Below are 18,093 nucleotides of genomic sequence, written 5' to 3' on the forward strand. Positions count from 1 at the left end.
TGTGGGAAGAATAATTTTTTTCCTTTTTTTCCCTGAGTAGAACATAATTAACCCAAATAAAAATATGATGCTGACTGATCATCTCTGGAGTGGTTCCATGACAACTCAAGAGTGAAAAAATAAATACGTGCCAAAGCCTTTTCTATGAATTAAAAAAAGCAAGCACATATCACAATGAATTCCTTTATCTTAGTAGTAACAGAGTTAAAAATTCTTCTACTATAAGTAGAAGTAAAAAATTAATCCTTACAACACTCCAAGTAGATATATATTCATTTTATGAAGCACAAAACATTTCTTCTTGAGAAAACTCAAATTGAGAATTAGAATGATTTCTTAATTTTCTTCTAGATTGTACACTGTGATTATAAGTTCTCCAAAAATAGAGGAAAGGTAACCATAAACCATTTCATAAAAATAACTAGTTGATTCAGTGGATGAAAATCAGTTCAGTTAGGTATGTAATATATTTATCTTGAAAGTAACTGGAACTGATCAAACATATTGCTTCCTGGGATGTAAGTGTATCATTATATTATGGCAAGAAATAGGTAAAAGCAATTTAGTTTCATAGGCTGAGAAAACATATTCAAGTAGTAGAAATAAACGGTGATTATTTTTAAGTGGTTGAACAAGCAAAGCAAAAGTTTCTTGTTTTCACTTATGACATGCCTAGTCCTATGTTTTAAACACAAAATCTCTTTACTTTCTCTTAATAGCTAGTGATCAGTTTCTGCAGCATTCATTAAACTGAGGAGACTTTTGGTAGGGGTAGGGCAGATTCTTTCCATGACTATTCTTTTTTATCCTTTGATATTACATAGCCAGCTTAATTTCATTGCATGAGGATATAGAGAAAATTTATTTAGCTTTCCTTTCCTGGAGATAAGAGGGCAGGACTAACCTCATCATTTGGAAAAACTTCTACCTTTAGAAAAAATAAAGCATTTCATTTAAACAATGACTGGGATATTTCTAATGTTCTGAAAAGGTAAACTGACATTTTTGCTGATAAAAACCCCAGAAGTTTCAGGTTCATTTGCTTTTCCTTTCTTCTTTAAATGAAATACCACATAGTTTAGGCCAGATTTCTTTCTGCCCCTAACTTTATTTTGAAAATCTATTAATGACAAAATCCCCCCCCCCCAAAAAACAATCACCATATATGGACACTTTGCATTTCATTAAAAAAATTAAGGCAAAAAGAAAAAAATTCCACAAAAGATTGGTTAAATAAAGGTGAACTGAGGAGGCCCTGCCTACCCTTTTCTCACAGCACATGACTTACAACCTGTGGCTGAGGCCATGCTGGCAGCTCTACAGCCAGGCGTCACATCCTCCTTTTCTGCTTTCAGCTACTGCAGCCATTACAATAATCTGTGGGACTGACAAAGACACTCTCACAATTCAAAGCAATATTAATTACGGTAAAAATGGCTCATAAAATAAAAGCCTATTTTTCTACTCATAGAACCTAAAACTCATTTTAACAAAAGCTAAAACCAACAGTTTAATGTGAGAGGTTAACAGCTGGAAACTAATTTATTTTGTTCTCTAAAATGTGGTCTGAGCCCATGACCTTAATTTTTCATTTTCTTAAAACTTTACCAAATAGGAATTAAATGATCAAGGATAAGAAGGTGATTAGCCATAGTAACTTACCCAGCAATTTCTCCGTCAAGAACTTCAAGAAAGCTAGTTCATAATCTCTTTCTAATTCTACATAATTTATGCTTGATAAATCTCATTCAAAAGTTCAAAGTATTAAAAAGTTATTAAACTTTTAAGTCTTACATAATCACAAAGAACTCAGATAAATAGGGTAAGAAGCACTTCTGCTGAGCAGCTAGTCCTTAGGTTCCTTCTCTGTGCCCTACCCCAGATGCCCGTGTGCTTCTAGCTCCACGGTCTGTTCAGTGCCATTCATGCCTTCCTTCCTTTTTTCATCATCTTTTCTCTCTCTCTCTTTTGTATTTTTTTAAAGAAAATAAGCTTTGAATACCATATTACCAACGTTTAATTATGTTTAAGAAATTCCTCCTTTAATGGTTCTCTGACACAAGTTAACTAAACTCTCCATCGATATAAGCTACCTATAATTTGGCATCCGTCAATGTTTACAGTTTTACTACGCACTGCAGTCATTTGAGATACTTTAAGAAAAGCCTTCAAATACTGAGATGTTTATTGCATTTTTAAAGTATCCACATTCTTAAATATCCTGTTTTAAACTCTTCCTAAATTCCTTTACAGCATACAACATCAAATATTTGAAATACGTGTTCTCACAATTCTTACACATGAAAATACTATTTAGGAACAATATTTTAGGAAATAGAGGGTTTAAGGCAAGTCATTCATTTGAAAAAGTTAATTTCTCTCAATCACCCAGATTGACACAATTATTTTTCCATCTCTTCAGTGCCTTGGGATACACAACGTACATTCAGCAACAGGGCACACATATGACCCGAGCCACACATATGGCTGAGGTCCTGAGTGCCCATTAAAATATTGGAAATATTTGTATATAAGGCGTGGTCCACAGGGACATGGCATGGGAGGGCGTATTTTTTCCATTTCCAATCGGGTATATAGGAAATTTCCCAAATACATTACTGTTCAATTTCCCCCCACTTAATCTCTTTTCAAGCAAACACAAACCCCCTTGAAAAGGTGTGAAGATTGGTTTCTGTTAACATACTAAAAATAGTCATCAGAGCATTTTCCCCATCATTGCTTTAGTGATGAATGTTCACAGGTTGTTTCTTGATTCTGATTGCAAACATTGTTTGTTGTGGAAAAACTATTCTGTCTCAAGGAATTTTCTTTTTCATCAAACTTTTTAGATCGTGAGAGCTGAACATTTTCCTGTGTATTCTTTCCTCTTGCAGTTTTTTTCACTGGCAACAATAATAACACTAAGATACAAGCAATGTGAAGGCAGTAATACCAGGAGCTACAAAAAAGAAAAAAAAAGTTTACTAAATTGTGATAACTGAAGACTTTAATAAATGCAAATTTATCAAAATGTCACATGGCTCTCTTAGGATATGATTATTTAAGACATTATTCATTTGTTCTTCCCCCTCATAATACGAAACTGTACAAAACAGTGTATGCCAATCAATATTTATAAAGTCCTGTATTAACCCAGGCTGCTTACATGCAGAGCACGAGATCCTATTACATTCTTTTGTAATTCCTTAATGCCATGGCTAAACACAACAAAAACAAAAAGGGTCTTTGGATTAGCGGTAGCCATCTGAAAAAAATCTCTCAGATCCAAAGTATCAGATACTGAGCCACCAAAGAAAGTTAAAACCAACTAGGCATGCCTTCCCTGCTATTTACTGTCCCTAATTAAGTAACAAACGTTCCAATGAAGTGAGTGAAAGACAAGCAATCCTGCTTCTTGATGGTTACTTTAACCAAATAGAGAGCACATTTTTCTGCAACACATATTCTTTGCTAAGTGATTCTAAACACTAGGATAAGAAAGGATTTATAAGAGGATAAAGTTTTTCATCTCAAAGATATCCTGCCTAAATGGGAGTGGTGTTTGGTGGTCAGGGAAAGGAAATAAACAAGAAATATTGAATTCAAGATAAATTTAAAATATAGAGATGGTAAAAAAAAAAACAATGAAACTCAAAAAAGTGAAAAGGAAACAAATAAATGAAATCTATTTTCCTTTCATTAAGGAAATTAAGAAAATTACTCTCAGATAAAGAGCTATCTTTTTTAAAAAACCGGTTTGGGACAATTTAAGCTCCACATTCTAGTTAAACCTTTATGAGAGATTTAGTGGCTAAACAACTCATAGTTCTCTGATTAAATCAGATTCTCTGAGGGTTAAGTGGTATGAGTCAATCCATAAAGAAACCTGAGACTGCTTGGATAAGATGGAAAGTAACTCAATAATGCATTTAGCTGCAGGAAATGAGGCTAAGTACTATTTTTCTGTTCTACCCAATAGCACTTAACGTTTCTGGAAGTAAACACTTACCTATAAAACTTGAATGATGGTTTTACAGAGAGAAGTACAAATGGCACAACTGTGTAACTTATTGCTATTTGAGTTACTATCCATGTCATAGTGTCATAAAATAATTTAAGTTGAGGAGGTTCGATGAAATAATGTCTAAGGTTATTTCTTACCTAAATAAAGAAACACAAAGATATTTGCTTTATCTTTAAATTAACATTGCTTATAAAATTAAACTGGCTGTATCAACTGCTTCAAAGATGTGGAATACACTAGCTGCAGAGGCTGAGGAACTGAGAAGCAGAAAGCTGGAGCCTGGGGCGGAGGCGTGGAGCCCATGGAGTGCACGGATGGGAGCCACTAGGAAGTGACTAGGAAGTACACCAGGCCGCGTTCCTTGGGTGCGCTACCCTCACCAGCGCAGCCCCGTGACCCGCGACTTGCCCCAAACCCCAGGCACCCCAACCCTGTCACCTGCTCCCATTCCCCATGCTCCAGGTGCCGCCACCCATGTGGAGTGCATGAGACTCTCATCCATTGCTAGTGGGTGTCTAAAAGTGTACTTCACCATGAGGAATGTGGTTCAGAAATAACTGATGTACACATATATAAAAAATATGAAGATGAAAAAGCATATAGGCAATATGTAAATAACTGGTGAATTGAGGTTAAGGCTCTATAGGATTTCTCTGCAACTTTTCTGGAGGTTTGAAGTTGTATCAAAATTAAAAATTAAAAAAAAAAAGTTAAAAAATAACACTGCCTAGAGCCCCTGAAATCACGTTTGGTAAATTATAGTAGTATATAAATAAAGTTCCATCTATTTTCAATTTTTTTCTACTACAATGAAATGAGACTACTTTTCCTTTAACCTTTGCATGTGTTAAAGATAAGTAGATAAACACTAACCTTAGGTCAGAGAACATTTATTCAAATAATTAGCAATATCAAATATTATTCATTCATTAATGGTAGCTGGTAATAAGTTCTCCAAAAAAGGCATTTTCTAATAAGCACAATTTTAATTATTCCTAATGCCAGAACCCAGTCCTGCCATCTACATTTCTCACTTAGCTCACTGCTGCAGCAGTTACCCACTCTCTATTTTATTCTGTTCACCAAAGACAAATTAATTTTCCAAGCACAGCTTCTAGCGTTTCACTCCCATACTAAAAACATGACTTCCCTCTCTGATACTGCTGACAGAATAAGGGAGAGGCTCTCTCCCAGCCTGCTGATGTTCAAGCTCTTCCATTATGCCCTGCTCCCAATGATTTCCTTTTTCCATAATTATTTTCTACTGATGCAAACAAGAATTCTCTGCTTCAATCAAATTTACTTGTTATTTTCCAAATATACCATGCACTTTCAAACTTGGTTTTGCTAATGCCATTCTCATATCTAGAACGTCACTTTTAAATCTCACTTACTATGGAAACAACTTTTATCTTTCAAAGTCCAGATCTAATCACATTTTTTCAATGAGGTTACCTCTAGTCAACATAACCAAAAGGGATTTTTTTTGCCTCTAAATAACTATGATACTTACTATCTATATATGCTTTGTGTTATAGTCTATATATATACACACACACACACACACATATATAATTTCCTAATTAGATTATAAAATACCAGAAGATAGAGCCTTTACTCAATACCTCTTGTATTTCCCCATATGCCCCCAAGGTACCTTAAAACTGAATATAGTAAAATATTTTCTGGTTTGTTAAATGAATCCATCTGCTATAACAAGCTTGTTCAAACACCATTTTTGTCATGTCACTTTTCTCTGTTTGATTTTCAAGGTCTTACATTTAATTCTCTTTCCTCTTTCCTTATTCACATCACCAATCTAAATTTTCAGTCATTCCCTAGAAATTGTTCCAGGTTCCAATTAAGCAAATACTCTAAATAACAGAGACCTCTTTTCAATGCTGTTCTCTACCACGAGGAACGGCCCATACATTTATCTTGGCTTATCCATATTCCTTTCTTCATCCAAAATATGACTCATAGGTTACAGCTTTCAGGAAACATTTCTAAAATAACCCTACCCATTTTGATCATGTTTATTAACTCAGTTCCTAGCTCTCTGCCAAAAATTCCAAAAAAGACAAATAACATTTTTTGAGTGCCTCCTATAACCCGAGCACACAAAAAGATGTCTTCTCTTCATATCAACTCAGTGTGGAGCCTAGCATATGGTGAGCACTTAATAAATAAATATCTAAATGGTTATACATCTCACTTCTGGTGGAGAAGACTAATCATAGTCAAAGAAATAAGGTCTACCTTGTAAAACAGATTTACTCAGCCCTTTCTAACAGTTCAAGTGCGTTACCACTGAATTATAAAATAAAATTCTTGATACTTACAGCTCGTGCTGCTAACGTCATTAATATGCCTGTTAGAAATGTCAGATAATATCCTGGGTATACCCCATGCCAAATGGCAGAGAGAATGAATGTCTGGATAGTTGGACTGAAGGAAGCTCGTTCATAACACACCCTAGAAACCATGAAAAACAGGGAGAGCCAAGAGGAGTGAGTGACTGGAGTTAAGAAAACCCTACAAAGCTCATTCTTTTTAGATTATCTGACAGAAGAATTTCTGGTATTGAAAAGAACAAACACAACTTATTTTAGACAATAACTTGATCTATGGCCTTAGGGAGGTTATAGCTATTAAGTGCCATATTTGGGAAAACAAATTTCTCACCTTCTTATTGGTATATGTAATAGCTAAAATGACCATTTCTAGTGTTTGGGAGTCCATTCAATTCATACAAATAAATACATTTTAACTAATATTAAGGTTATTTTTCTTCTAGGTTATTTTGTCATTGTTTTTAGAAACATGAAGAACTTTAAACTGATTTAATAACACTATCCTTTCCTGGCAAGTAAGCTGTTAGTAGTCCAATGTCTTCCTGTAATAGGGCAAAGAACTAAGATAAAGATATGATTTTCCTCAGATATCAAATTGAAAATCTGACAACAAAGAAAACCACAACAGATTATCTGTAGCCACTGGGGAGATTGCAAGGACAAAAAAAACAATAATATATTTTGGCTATTTCAAAGGATAAAGATATTCAACTTGTCATAAATAAAGGTCACCACAAAAGAAGGCTGCTTTATATAGATGGTGCTACTACTGTTTTCAGGAACAATATTTTATGAAATAAATTCAAGACAGGGCAATGTACTTACAGGAAATATGAGACAGAATCACTGGGAGTTTCTATGCAAATTTCTAACTGTATTTTGTAAATACTGCTGCTTCTGCTTAGGCTGCCTTTCCCTCCTCCCCCTTGTCCATCCCATAAATGCCTAATTCTAAATTTCAGGTATCAACCACCGACTTTTTCCTCTTTTCCTTTTGTGCCCTCACTGCTCTCTTTATTGTAATCTTCACCACAAGTGATGCAAATGTCTGATTACACATATCTGTTTTTAACATGATGGTGAACTCTCTGACTGCAGGGACTACATATTTTTGTCTCATTCAATTTTCTCCTATATGTTCTCCTATATGTATATCCCGTGACTAACATATAAATATTTAAAACTGAACTGTTCTGGAAAACCCAGGGCATATGTATAGTTGTTGTAGCTGTACATTTTTGTTTATCTAATTTTAGCACATCTCTGATGAATGAGAGCAGGAGTTAGAGATAAGGATAAGTGACCTCAGGTATTGGGTAGAGACCTTTAAAGGCAGGCCAAGAGGTCTGAGAGTTTCATGCAGCACAATCAAATGACTCAAGCCAAAACAGTTCTCTGATTTGATATTACTTTGCCTGGGAGGATACTGGTGCTTCCTTGTTAAGCCAAGGTCACAATGTTACTGTCACACACTAAGAGTCTAAACTCAGTGAAGCTCAACCGTAATTCCTAGATGCGAAGCACATCTAAAGATTGTTCTCAAAGGAACATACCTTTTGAGCCAAAGAGCTGTTTGAATATTCCAGTTATCGAGAAACATCTTGAAACTTGTTGACATCTGAAAAAGAAAGAAGCTTTTTTCCTTTGGCCAACAAAATAATGAAGCTTTAAACAGAGGTAATAACGTTTTATTGTTTCAAAAATAAATTATTTAACCATGATGTACTGATTTCTCTTTCCTTAATACTGTTCTTCTAATATGATAATATTCTAAATAATAATTTTATTAATTAGAACATCTATAAAATAAATGGTTTATCGCAATTTTCTCCTATATGTTCATGGTTACAGGGTCTGTCATGGAACTATTCTGAAGAAATTCTTTATGTAGCGTATACCACACAACTTTTCACTGACTTGTCCTCATTCACTGAGACCGCTGTCATCTGCCTCACTGTCTTCCTCTCCACTCCAAGCTTTGCCATCAGTCTGGGTGAACTTGACATTCAGAGATGACCCATCAAACTTTAGTCTCTCAATTCTTTTACTTCCACTCCTCCTCAGTTACTTACTTCCATGGATACTCTCTCAATCTTGGCACTACCTGAAAGTGCTCTACTTCCAGAATAATCTATTTTCTCACCCATATCCCAGATGATGGCTTCCTATCTTTTCAGCTTTATCAATCACCCAGTAGGACTCCCACTAAAGTTATTCCTTTATCTCTTTGATCTCATGGCATTTGTTTTTTCTCTCTGTATAATTATTTCCTCCTCTGTTCTTTACTTCCTTCTCAATAGTTTAGTTTTCATGGTCCATTTTTTTTACTTGCTTATCAAAATCCTCAATGCCTTCGTTTCTTTTTTAATTTTAAATCACTCACCTGTCAAAATTCTAACCCCAGATCAACCCTACTGTTTTCTCTACTTCTAACATCTGAAAACTGAATACAGAACATTAATGACCTGTCATAAATTCACGTTTCTCAACTTTAACTGGGCTCTCAACCTACCAAGCAATCCTGTTTTCCTAAACATTTCATTTTCCTCTTCTTGAAAATAGCTTTGAGGTTGAACCATTTGAAAATATCTTTTATTGTTGTTGCTAGTTTAAAAAGGTAAATATCAACAACCCTTTTGAACATAATACTTCAAAATTTCCCCGCTTTTATATCTCTGGTACTATTATATATTCCCTCACTCATAGTGGGGCTACCTTGCCTCCTACTTTAAACAGATGATGTAAGTCATCAGACTTCAAATCTTCCCCACCAAAATTACAAACTCAGCTTCATCTACACTATCATTTCCTCCTTTCCTGACTTTATGATTGAAGTGTTCCTTCTTCCTTAAGGCCAATCTTGCCACCTACCCTTTGCATCATATTCTCTTTTCATCTTCTTAGGGACTCACATCTTGGTAAGTCTCTCTTTACCTAAGCTATTTTCACACCTGTAATGGCTTAGAATTATGTACCCCAGAAAACATGCTTAAACTTAATCCATTCCTGTGGCTTTGAACCCTTGTAAATAGGAACTTTTATAAGGTTACTTCAGTTAAGGCGTGGTGCAACTGAAAGCGAATGGGTCTTAATCTTATTATTGGAGTCCTTTATAAGCAGAATGAAATTCAGACCTTGTAAGAGAAAGCCAGAAGCTGAAGGTCAATGGAACCTGGAAGAGAAGGAGAAGCCAGGAGAGGCCGCCACGTGCATTACCATGTGACATAACAACTAAGGACCAAGGATCTTTGGCAGCCAGTTTCAGAATGGCATAGCCTTCTTGGAGAAAACATGGCTTTGATGAGGCCCTACTTTTGGACTTCTCCTAGCCTCAAAACCATGAACCAACAAATACTCATTGTTTAAATCAACCCATTGAATGGTATCTGCCCTGGCAACAAGGGAACTAAAACAATACTCTTCCTCTTCAACTAGCTTTCCTAATTAGTATGTAACTATATTGCAATCTCTCCATTTAAAAACAAACCAAAACAAAGCACCCTCCTTCAATCACATGTTTCCCTCAGCTATTGCCCTATCTCCTTCCTTTGGTGGTCATTAATAAACTTCTAGGAGTCGTATCAATTTGGGGTTGCTACTTCTTCATCTCCCACTTAATTCTCATCTAATCAATCTGACTTTTATGCCTATTTCTACAATGAAACTGTTTTTAACAAAATCACCAATAAGCTCCCATATTGTTAGAGTTCAATGACACTAATGAGTTCTTATTTTACTTTACATCTCGGTAGCGTTTAACAACGATGACCATTCCCTTCTTCTGAAAAATTAATTATCTTCTTTTTTCTCCATTTTCTCTTATACCGTGCATTCTCAACAGTGGTGATATTGCCCCCCCCATAAGGATGAAAACCAATTCTTAAATGTGAAAAAATCTTGTTCTTTTTCTATATAAAGCACATATTTACAAATACTACATAAACAGATATACATTATAGCTGTGGTATTAAAATTTCATGGGGGTGAATTAAAAAAAGTGTTTTAAAAGGTTCTTTAGGGTGGTAATAATGAACAAAAAGTTAAGATACAGAGCCATACTTCCATCATCCAGGTTCAAAAATTATCAATATTGTCTGACTCTTTCTCACTTTTATTACTAATATTGCTGTTAGAGTATATCAAAGTAAATACTAGACATTTCTTTTCATCTATAAATACTTCAGCAAATTCATAGAGTCAGACACTATTTCACAAGTTATCAGTGGCTGGGGTGGGGCGAAGGAATGGGGCATTAGTGCTTAATTGGTACAGGATTTCTGTTTGGGGTGATGGGAAAGTTTTGGTATTGGATGGTAGTGATGATAGCACAGCACTGTGAATGTAGTTAGCATTGAATTACATATTTGATTGTGGTTAAAAGGGGAAAATTCAGGTTATATATATGTTACAGAGATAAAAATTTAAAAAAACACATAGGATTGTATAATACAAAAGTGAATCAAAATGTAAACTATGGAATATAGTTAATAGCACATTTATAATAAAATTCTTTCATCAATTGCAACAAAGTTACCACACTAATACAAAGTATTAACAGGGAAAACTGTGTGTGGTGGGGTTGTATATGGGAACACTGTATTTTCTGCATGATTTTTATGTACAACTTCTCTCATGAAAACAATTATCACACATAAAAAAATTCAAAATTCCTTAACAGCATCTAATATCCACTTTGCATTTGAAGATCTCTGATTTTTTTAAACTTTTTATTGTATAGTATAACATATATACAAAGCAAAGAAATAAAAAAACAATAGTTTTCAAAGCACTCTTCAACAAATAATTACAGGACAGATTCCAGAGTTTGTCATGGGCTACCATATAATCCTCTCATATTTTTCCTTCTAGCTGTTCCAGAATATGGGAGGCTAGAGGGCTTAAATATTTTTTTATCATCACAATCAACTTTTGTCCCTTTATTCATTTGTTAAATCCTATCTTCTCTTTATAACTCCACCATCACCTTTGATCTTTCCATCCCTCTCTTAAGGGTTTTTGGGCTACAGCCATTCTAAATTTTTCATATTGGAAGGATCTGTCACTAATATGGGGTAGGGAGATGGAAGTATCCGATGTTCTGGAGAGGCTGGGCTAAGTTTTAGGAATTATCTGGACCAGGGATCCATCTGGAGATTATAGGTTTCTGGAAAGTTACTCTAGTGCATGGAACCCTTGTGGAATCTTATATTATTGCCTTAGGTGTTCTTTAGGATTGGCTGGAATGGTCCTGGTTGGGGGTTGGCAGGTTATGGTAGATAGCAAGATCAAACTTCTGATTATTTTTAAAAATATCCTTTTCTGGTTGGCTTGTTCAATCAGGATCCAACTCACATAGTACATTTAGCTAAAATCTCTTTTAAGCTGTTATAGACCCTTACCTCCCAAACCCTGTGTTTCATTTCCTTAAAGGCATCACATCTACAGTACTTAATGTCTGATCATCTCACTTTTAGTGAAGTTAAAGTTCCTTGGTAGGTTCAGTCTGATCTCATTAGAATATTTCCCATCTCCCTTTCACCTAAAGTTGTTTTGGTAATTCCTCCTATGTGAAATAATTCTTTCAAAGGCTTGTATAACCATGTCCACTTTTGTTTTTTGTCCTGTTTCTCTGGCAACACCTTCTGGATTGCCCTGATTGGATTCCTTTGCATTGTCTGGCCCTTTAGTTTTGGTGTCCTACCCGGGGTATTCATCGCTTTTCATCCGTGATCTCTCATGGCTACTCCTATTGTTTCTCCCAAGGCTTGAAATAAGAGTTCAAATGGATAGTTCCAAAATTACTATCTCAAGCTTGGATATTTCTGCTGAGTATCTCACCATTTAACTGCCTGCTGGACAACCCAAAAAGCCCCAAATTTAAACATATTATCTTCCCCTTCAAACCTGTGCATATTCCGTTTTCCTTATCTCAGTGAAAAACATCAATACAAACCTAGTTGTTAAAATCAGAAATCTGCATGATTGCTAATTCATTTCTTCTTCCTGATTCCAATTCATCACTAAGTTCTGTTGAGTCTCTTAAATAGCTCTCCAATATGTTTATGTCTTTCTATCCCCACAGTCATTTTCCTGGTTTAGGCCACTATCATCTTGGATCAACACAATACCTTCCTCATAGATCTCACAGCCTCTTTAGAGGCAATAAGTTCTACATGACATAGCCAGGTCCTTTCAAAACATATATATGATCTACTCCCCTGTATATCATTCAGTCATAGTGCTCCATTGCTCTTATAAGAAAGTTCAAAACTCTTACTATGGCTTATAAGACTGTGCATGATCTGGCCTCTACTTCTCCAGCTTCATTTTTTGTCACTCCCTACACCATGAATCAACAAGAGCCAAACACCCTTATTCACCTCTCAGGCTGCTTCCTCTATTTGGTGTCCCCTGTTATCTCCTACTCATCCTTTAGGATTCAGCTTAAGATACTGTTTCTCTTAAGACCCCTTTCCCAAGCTACCAAATTTAAGAGGATTCCTATCTTATCAGCACCCACAGTATCCTGTACCTCTTTTGATCATAACCTATTTTTCTGTATCCCTGTAACTCTGACTAATGTTCCAAGAGGACCCAGACTATATTTATCTTATGCCTGGGGCATGTGGTAGATGATTAATGAATATTGGTTGAAAGAAAGAATGAATAATATTATAGAAAATAATTTAATAACACTCTTGAGACATCATATCATAACTTATGAAAGCAAATTATAGGACTTAAAGTATTATATGGTAACTGACTTCTTAATGATTTACTAACCTCTATTTGCTGGATTCTCAAATTGGAAATTAAATCCCAACGAGCTGCTCCATTTTGGTCATATCCTCTGAAGCCAAAGCCTGCTGCATTATTAATAGCATCGGCTGTATTAAACAAAGCAGGAAAAAAAGCATTAAAAACCTGTGTATTCCTAGACCATGCATCCAAAAACAACAACCTATGTAACAACCATAGTTTCAGAAGTTGTGTGTTATCATATATTATGATCTTTTATCCTAAAACAACAAAAACAGATATTTTAAGTTTCAGGAAAGGTCAAACACATTATCATATACAATAAAAATAACTACCCCATCAAAAGACCATTTGGTCAGTCAAGAGAACATCAGACTCAGCATGAGGTGAGGGTCGGTGGAGACTGCAGACTTAACACCGGAAATGTTTTCCCGTATTACAGTTCTCCAATAACGGATACAGCAGAATGTACTTACAGTTATCTGTCAAGGAATTACTAGAGGAGACTTTTGCCCTAAGTGCACTATGTTTTTTTTTCAATCACATATTTGACCTTCATTATAAGTAAGAATATAAGTGCAGCATAATACTTTCACTTCAGTTTTTTCTGTCTTGAATTATCTGATCCCACTCCACGTATACGTCTCTAGAATTTGCTTTCTAATCCTTCTTACCACAATAAAGCTAAAAATTAGCCATTTTGGCTTTAAATACCTGCTTGATAAAGGAAGTTTCTGCCTCAAATGAGCTCTCTTCCAATCAACTAAACAGTGGGAATTTAAAAATAATATATACTATTGTGTCATGACCAAAGAATAAACAAGCTGAAATCCATTAAAGAAACAACAAAATACTTATGTCTACATGGATGTGTATCCCCAAATTGCTTTATTATATTAGTGCTTTTTGGTACATCAAACAAGATTTTTTAAAAATTAGTTTTGGTATAAAAAGGGACAAATAAGCAAGATTTATCCCTCTGACAAGTTCTAATGAGGTCAACAGCCTTCAGTCAAATAAATACGTGTCTTTAAAATAAACCTATCACTAAGTAACATTCACATTCAATAAAATACATATTAATAACACAGGCAGCTCACTGCTAGAGAACATCTCCATCCTCCATGGTGACCACCGTATGTACTTTCTTCACTTATTTATTTTCTCCATCTTTTTTGGCCTTTTGTGATCTGAGGGCAACTTAACTCCCGTGTCAACTTTTCATTGTACAGCAGGATTGATCCTTTATGTGGTCAATGGCCATAAAAGAGAAGGTAAGTGGGGAACTCAAACTGTAGGTGTCAACTTTCTGTGTACCACTCACCCTCCCAACTCCTAACACAGACCCAGCTTGATCTTTACTTCAAGTAAAGATCTTGAATTCTTAAGAAAGCCCACAAGGTTTTCATTAATATAAAGATGATTTAAGAACTTTTTATTGTAAAAACTGATATGTTCTTTCATAATTTTTTCCTATTTAACTTATATTTACCTTTGATATTTCCCTACATAGGCTATGTTAAGTGATTTTCAAACTTGACTTAAAAGGAAAAAACCTCTCACATTCTGAGAAATACTTATTTGAAGGGGAAAGGAGAGCAGGGACATGGGAGTGGGGTGGTAGTGAGACCTGAAAGCCTGATTTCTACTTTGAATAACCTTGAATTTTAAAATTAAACACTATACTCTAGGTGAGAATTGTCAATAACATTGTAAATTCAAAAATGCCTATATGGACACTGAAATCAGTAAAGTAATTATCCATATAACTCAGAATACACTCACACTTTTTTCAAAATTATCATCAAAATGCAAAAAAAAAAAAAAATCAAGAATTATTTCAGAACTCTTGGATTCCTGGAAAGATATTCAGGGACTTCCAGAGATCCTTAAGTTCCAATTTGAGAACTAAGTGACTACAATTAAAACAAAACAAAAAAAAATGATAATGGGGAGAGTGATGGGTGTGTGAATTTGTACACACAGGTGTTAAAGTGAGCCTTTGATTCTGGTTTGTCCACTGATAGAAAATTTAAACTCAGGATGAATTTCCTTAACTATTACTAGGACCTAAGCATCAATTCTGATTAAGACAGCATAGATACGGTAAAAATATTTATTGATTGAATTGAATAACCTATTGCTGAGAATTTTTAAAATGTAGTTCAATTTCAAATTGTTATTCTTACAATTGGGTTTCAGAGGATATGGAATCAGAGAAAAGGAATTAACTCATGTTTTCCTGGTTTTTCAAACCAGCTAATGGGGAAGGGAAATTAGAAATCCCCTAAGAATTATTTCTAAAAATCATTGTCATAATTATCTCCTTGGTACATTTTAAAGTTATTTACAAAGATCTTGCGATTTTCACAAAAGCATTCTGAATTCAATGATCTTACTCTACTGACAATAGTTTTCAACAACTAGATGCCAATCAAACCCAGAAACTTGCAAAACTCTTATCTTCTAACTCTAGTGGTATAAAAATAGTCACATTTCTTACAAATCTCTTCAACTACTAGGATGGTTTGAGAAAATCCCCAGTCACAATTTAAAGTCAGAATTTAAATTGTACAGTAGATGTATAAACATCTTCAGAAATTTCAGTTGGTTTTAATGATATTTAAATTTGACCAGAATAAAAATTTTTAATCCTTCAAAGGAATATCAAAGTCCACATAAGGTAACATTATATTTTAATTGGTTATTAAATCAAAAGGTTAAAGTAAATTTTAATGATGCTATTACATGCAGTTGTAAGATAAAGACTATAAAAAGTTGATTCCATTTCCAAACTGTATTCATTTCATTGTAATCAAAATGAAACCAACAATGAAACACCTCTTCTCAGGCCTTATTATTGGGCTTATTTTGCTGACCTGTTTATTCATGTATTCATTCAAACATTTATTAGTGGCAAATATAAACACATCAAAAGGACACAATTTTAAGAATAAAGGAGTTTATAATCTAGCGAAGGAAAACACAATATACAAATAGTTTCAGCCTATCCAGTGAAGAGCCCATCTACTTCAGTCTACCCTCCATAACGCAGCCAGGCTAACAGCCTGATTCCAAGTGCAATACTGGCTATTAGCCTGTAGTCTCTAATGGTTCCTCCCAAACAGCAGAGGTCAATTCTAACTCCAGTAGAGCAGTCAAAAGGATTGGTGGAAGCCCCATTTCTTCTCAGGTCTGTTTTTCCTTCATAGTTCCTGCTACATCAGTCACAGAAGGCTATGCACTCTTTGCTCGTGAATGTAAAACAAAAACTCAAAGTCCTCCAATTTATGTTCCATTTGCTAAGATCATATTCAATGTTAAAGCCACTACTTTTTCTCTACTACTTGCTCTAATTGCCAAGCATAACTGATAACTTCCCTTTCAATACACTAATAGCACTTTGTTCACATCACTGAAAAAGTTGTGATCATATCACATTGTGATTAACAGTCTAACATTTAACATTATTGTAGTATATTTAATATAACCATACTAAATTATAAGAATGTTGAAGGTAAAGACCCAGTCAGGCCTATTAGTGTCTATTCTGGCTAGAAGAGAATCTACCATTCAGTAGATTGGTATTCAATAGATATCTGTTATCTTCTAGTCGATACATTAGTTTTTATCTGATATTACAATATAAAAAATAAAAACTAGCTTTGATCCAGTAGGGTATCCCTACATGTAAGTTATAAGGTTTGCTGACCCTACAAAGATGACCCTAATTTTTCTAAATGATCTTTAACTATATATCCTCAAGAGGGCACTCTCATAGCTACTTATAAAATCAATTCAATGCATAAAACAGAATGTCCATTTACATGTTACTTACTTACCTAATGTCCATGCAAAATAATATTTGGGTCTGGCAGCCAAAAGGGAGACATACAGATAGATAGCCTTTGTTGGCCATGAAGCTGTAGCTTGAAAATGCTCATCAATGTTATATTCTACAGGTAACATTTTAGAGATCATCAAGTGAAATAATAAGGAAAGTCCACAGACTAAGAGCTTCTGAATAACTGCGACCTGTAAAGACAAGATTTCATAAACTTAATCCATGCTCTTATTAATTCCTTTTATATATCATTGCCAGATTAATCTTTCTGAACATAGCATTACCCCTCAAATTCTCCTAGTCATTAATTAACTAAATTAAATTAACTAAACTAAATTAAAAGCTACATTGTACTTAGCATTTAAAGTCCTCCATGGTCTGACATTATGAACGTCCCAACCTTATCTCTAACTACTACCTGTAAATTATGGCTCAAATCATACTAAGCACCTCAACTTGTTTTTTCAGAATTTTCAGGAAATGACCAAAAAAAAAAAACTATAAGCAAGCATAGGTGTAAATATATGAATAGAAGGAGATACACAAAAATATTTAATTACTTTTGGTAGGGAATTTTATATGATTTTATATATATATTTGCCATGTTTTTCCATTGTATATTACTTATATTTTCCAAATGCCAGGCATTTTATGCAGAATATTTTTATAATAAACACTATATTTTTAAAATCTGAAAGTTGCCTAACACAATTTTGTTCAAGAATGGTAAAACCAAAAGAGCCATACAACACAGAAGACTAGAAGAACTGCAGAAAAGATCCTGATGAAAATAAAATGCAGTTGTAGGCAATATTTGTGAAATTATGCAATAATTTGTAATATATAATATTTTGATGTAGTGAAAATATAAAACCACTATAAGTTGTGCTCTTTGAAGATAATCTAACCTTACATAATATTGCAATATTGCAATATTTTCAATTATATATTATATTTATTTAGTAAGTCAGAATATTCAGCCTGATTCAGTATAAAGGAGACTGTGTATGCTATAAAGGGAAAGCAATCAATGGAAGAAGAAAAGACTGGATCCAGATGAGGGAACGTAAGAAAAATAGATGGATTAACAGTATCCTGTACAGCTATCAAGT

General features: G+C 34.4%; 1 protein-coding gene across 3 annotated transcripts in view; it reads right to left on the reverse strand.

The window, feature by feature from the left end:
- Positions 1-208: 208 nt before the first annotated feature.
- MBOAT2 (membrane bound glycerophospholipid O-acyltransferase 2) overlaps positions 209-18,093 on the reverse strand; it is a 217,050-nt gene continuing 199,165 nt past the window's right edge. For all 3 annotated transcript variants that reach the window (XM_077153131.1, XM_077153133.1, XM_077153132.1), the window contains 6 exons: positions 16,980-17,172; positions 13,162-13,265; positions 7,932-7,996; positions 6,367-6,499; positions 4,010-4,161; positions 209-2,959 (listed from right to left, as the gene is read on the reverse strand). In XM_077153131.1, coding sequence (XP_077009246.1) covers positions 2,734-2,959; positions 4,010-4,161; positions 6,367-6,499; positions 7,932-7,996; positions 13,162-13,265; positions 16,980-17,172 — 873 coding nt within the window. In that variant the 3' untranslated portion in view covers positions 209-2,733. The remainder of the gene's footprint in view (positions 2,960-4,009; positions 4,162-6,366; positions 6,500-7,931; positions 7,997-13,161; positions 13,266-16,979; positions 17,173-18,093) is intronic.

This window comes from Tamandua tetradactyla, chromosome 3 (genome assembly GCF_023851605.1).
Source record: "Tamandua tetradactyla isolate mTamTet1 chromosome 3, mTamTet1.pri, whole genome shotgun sequence".
NCBI lineage: Eukaryota > Metazoa > Chordata > Mammalia > Pilosa > Myrmecophagidae > Tamandua > Tamandua tetradactyla.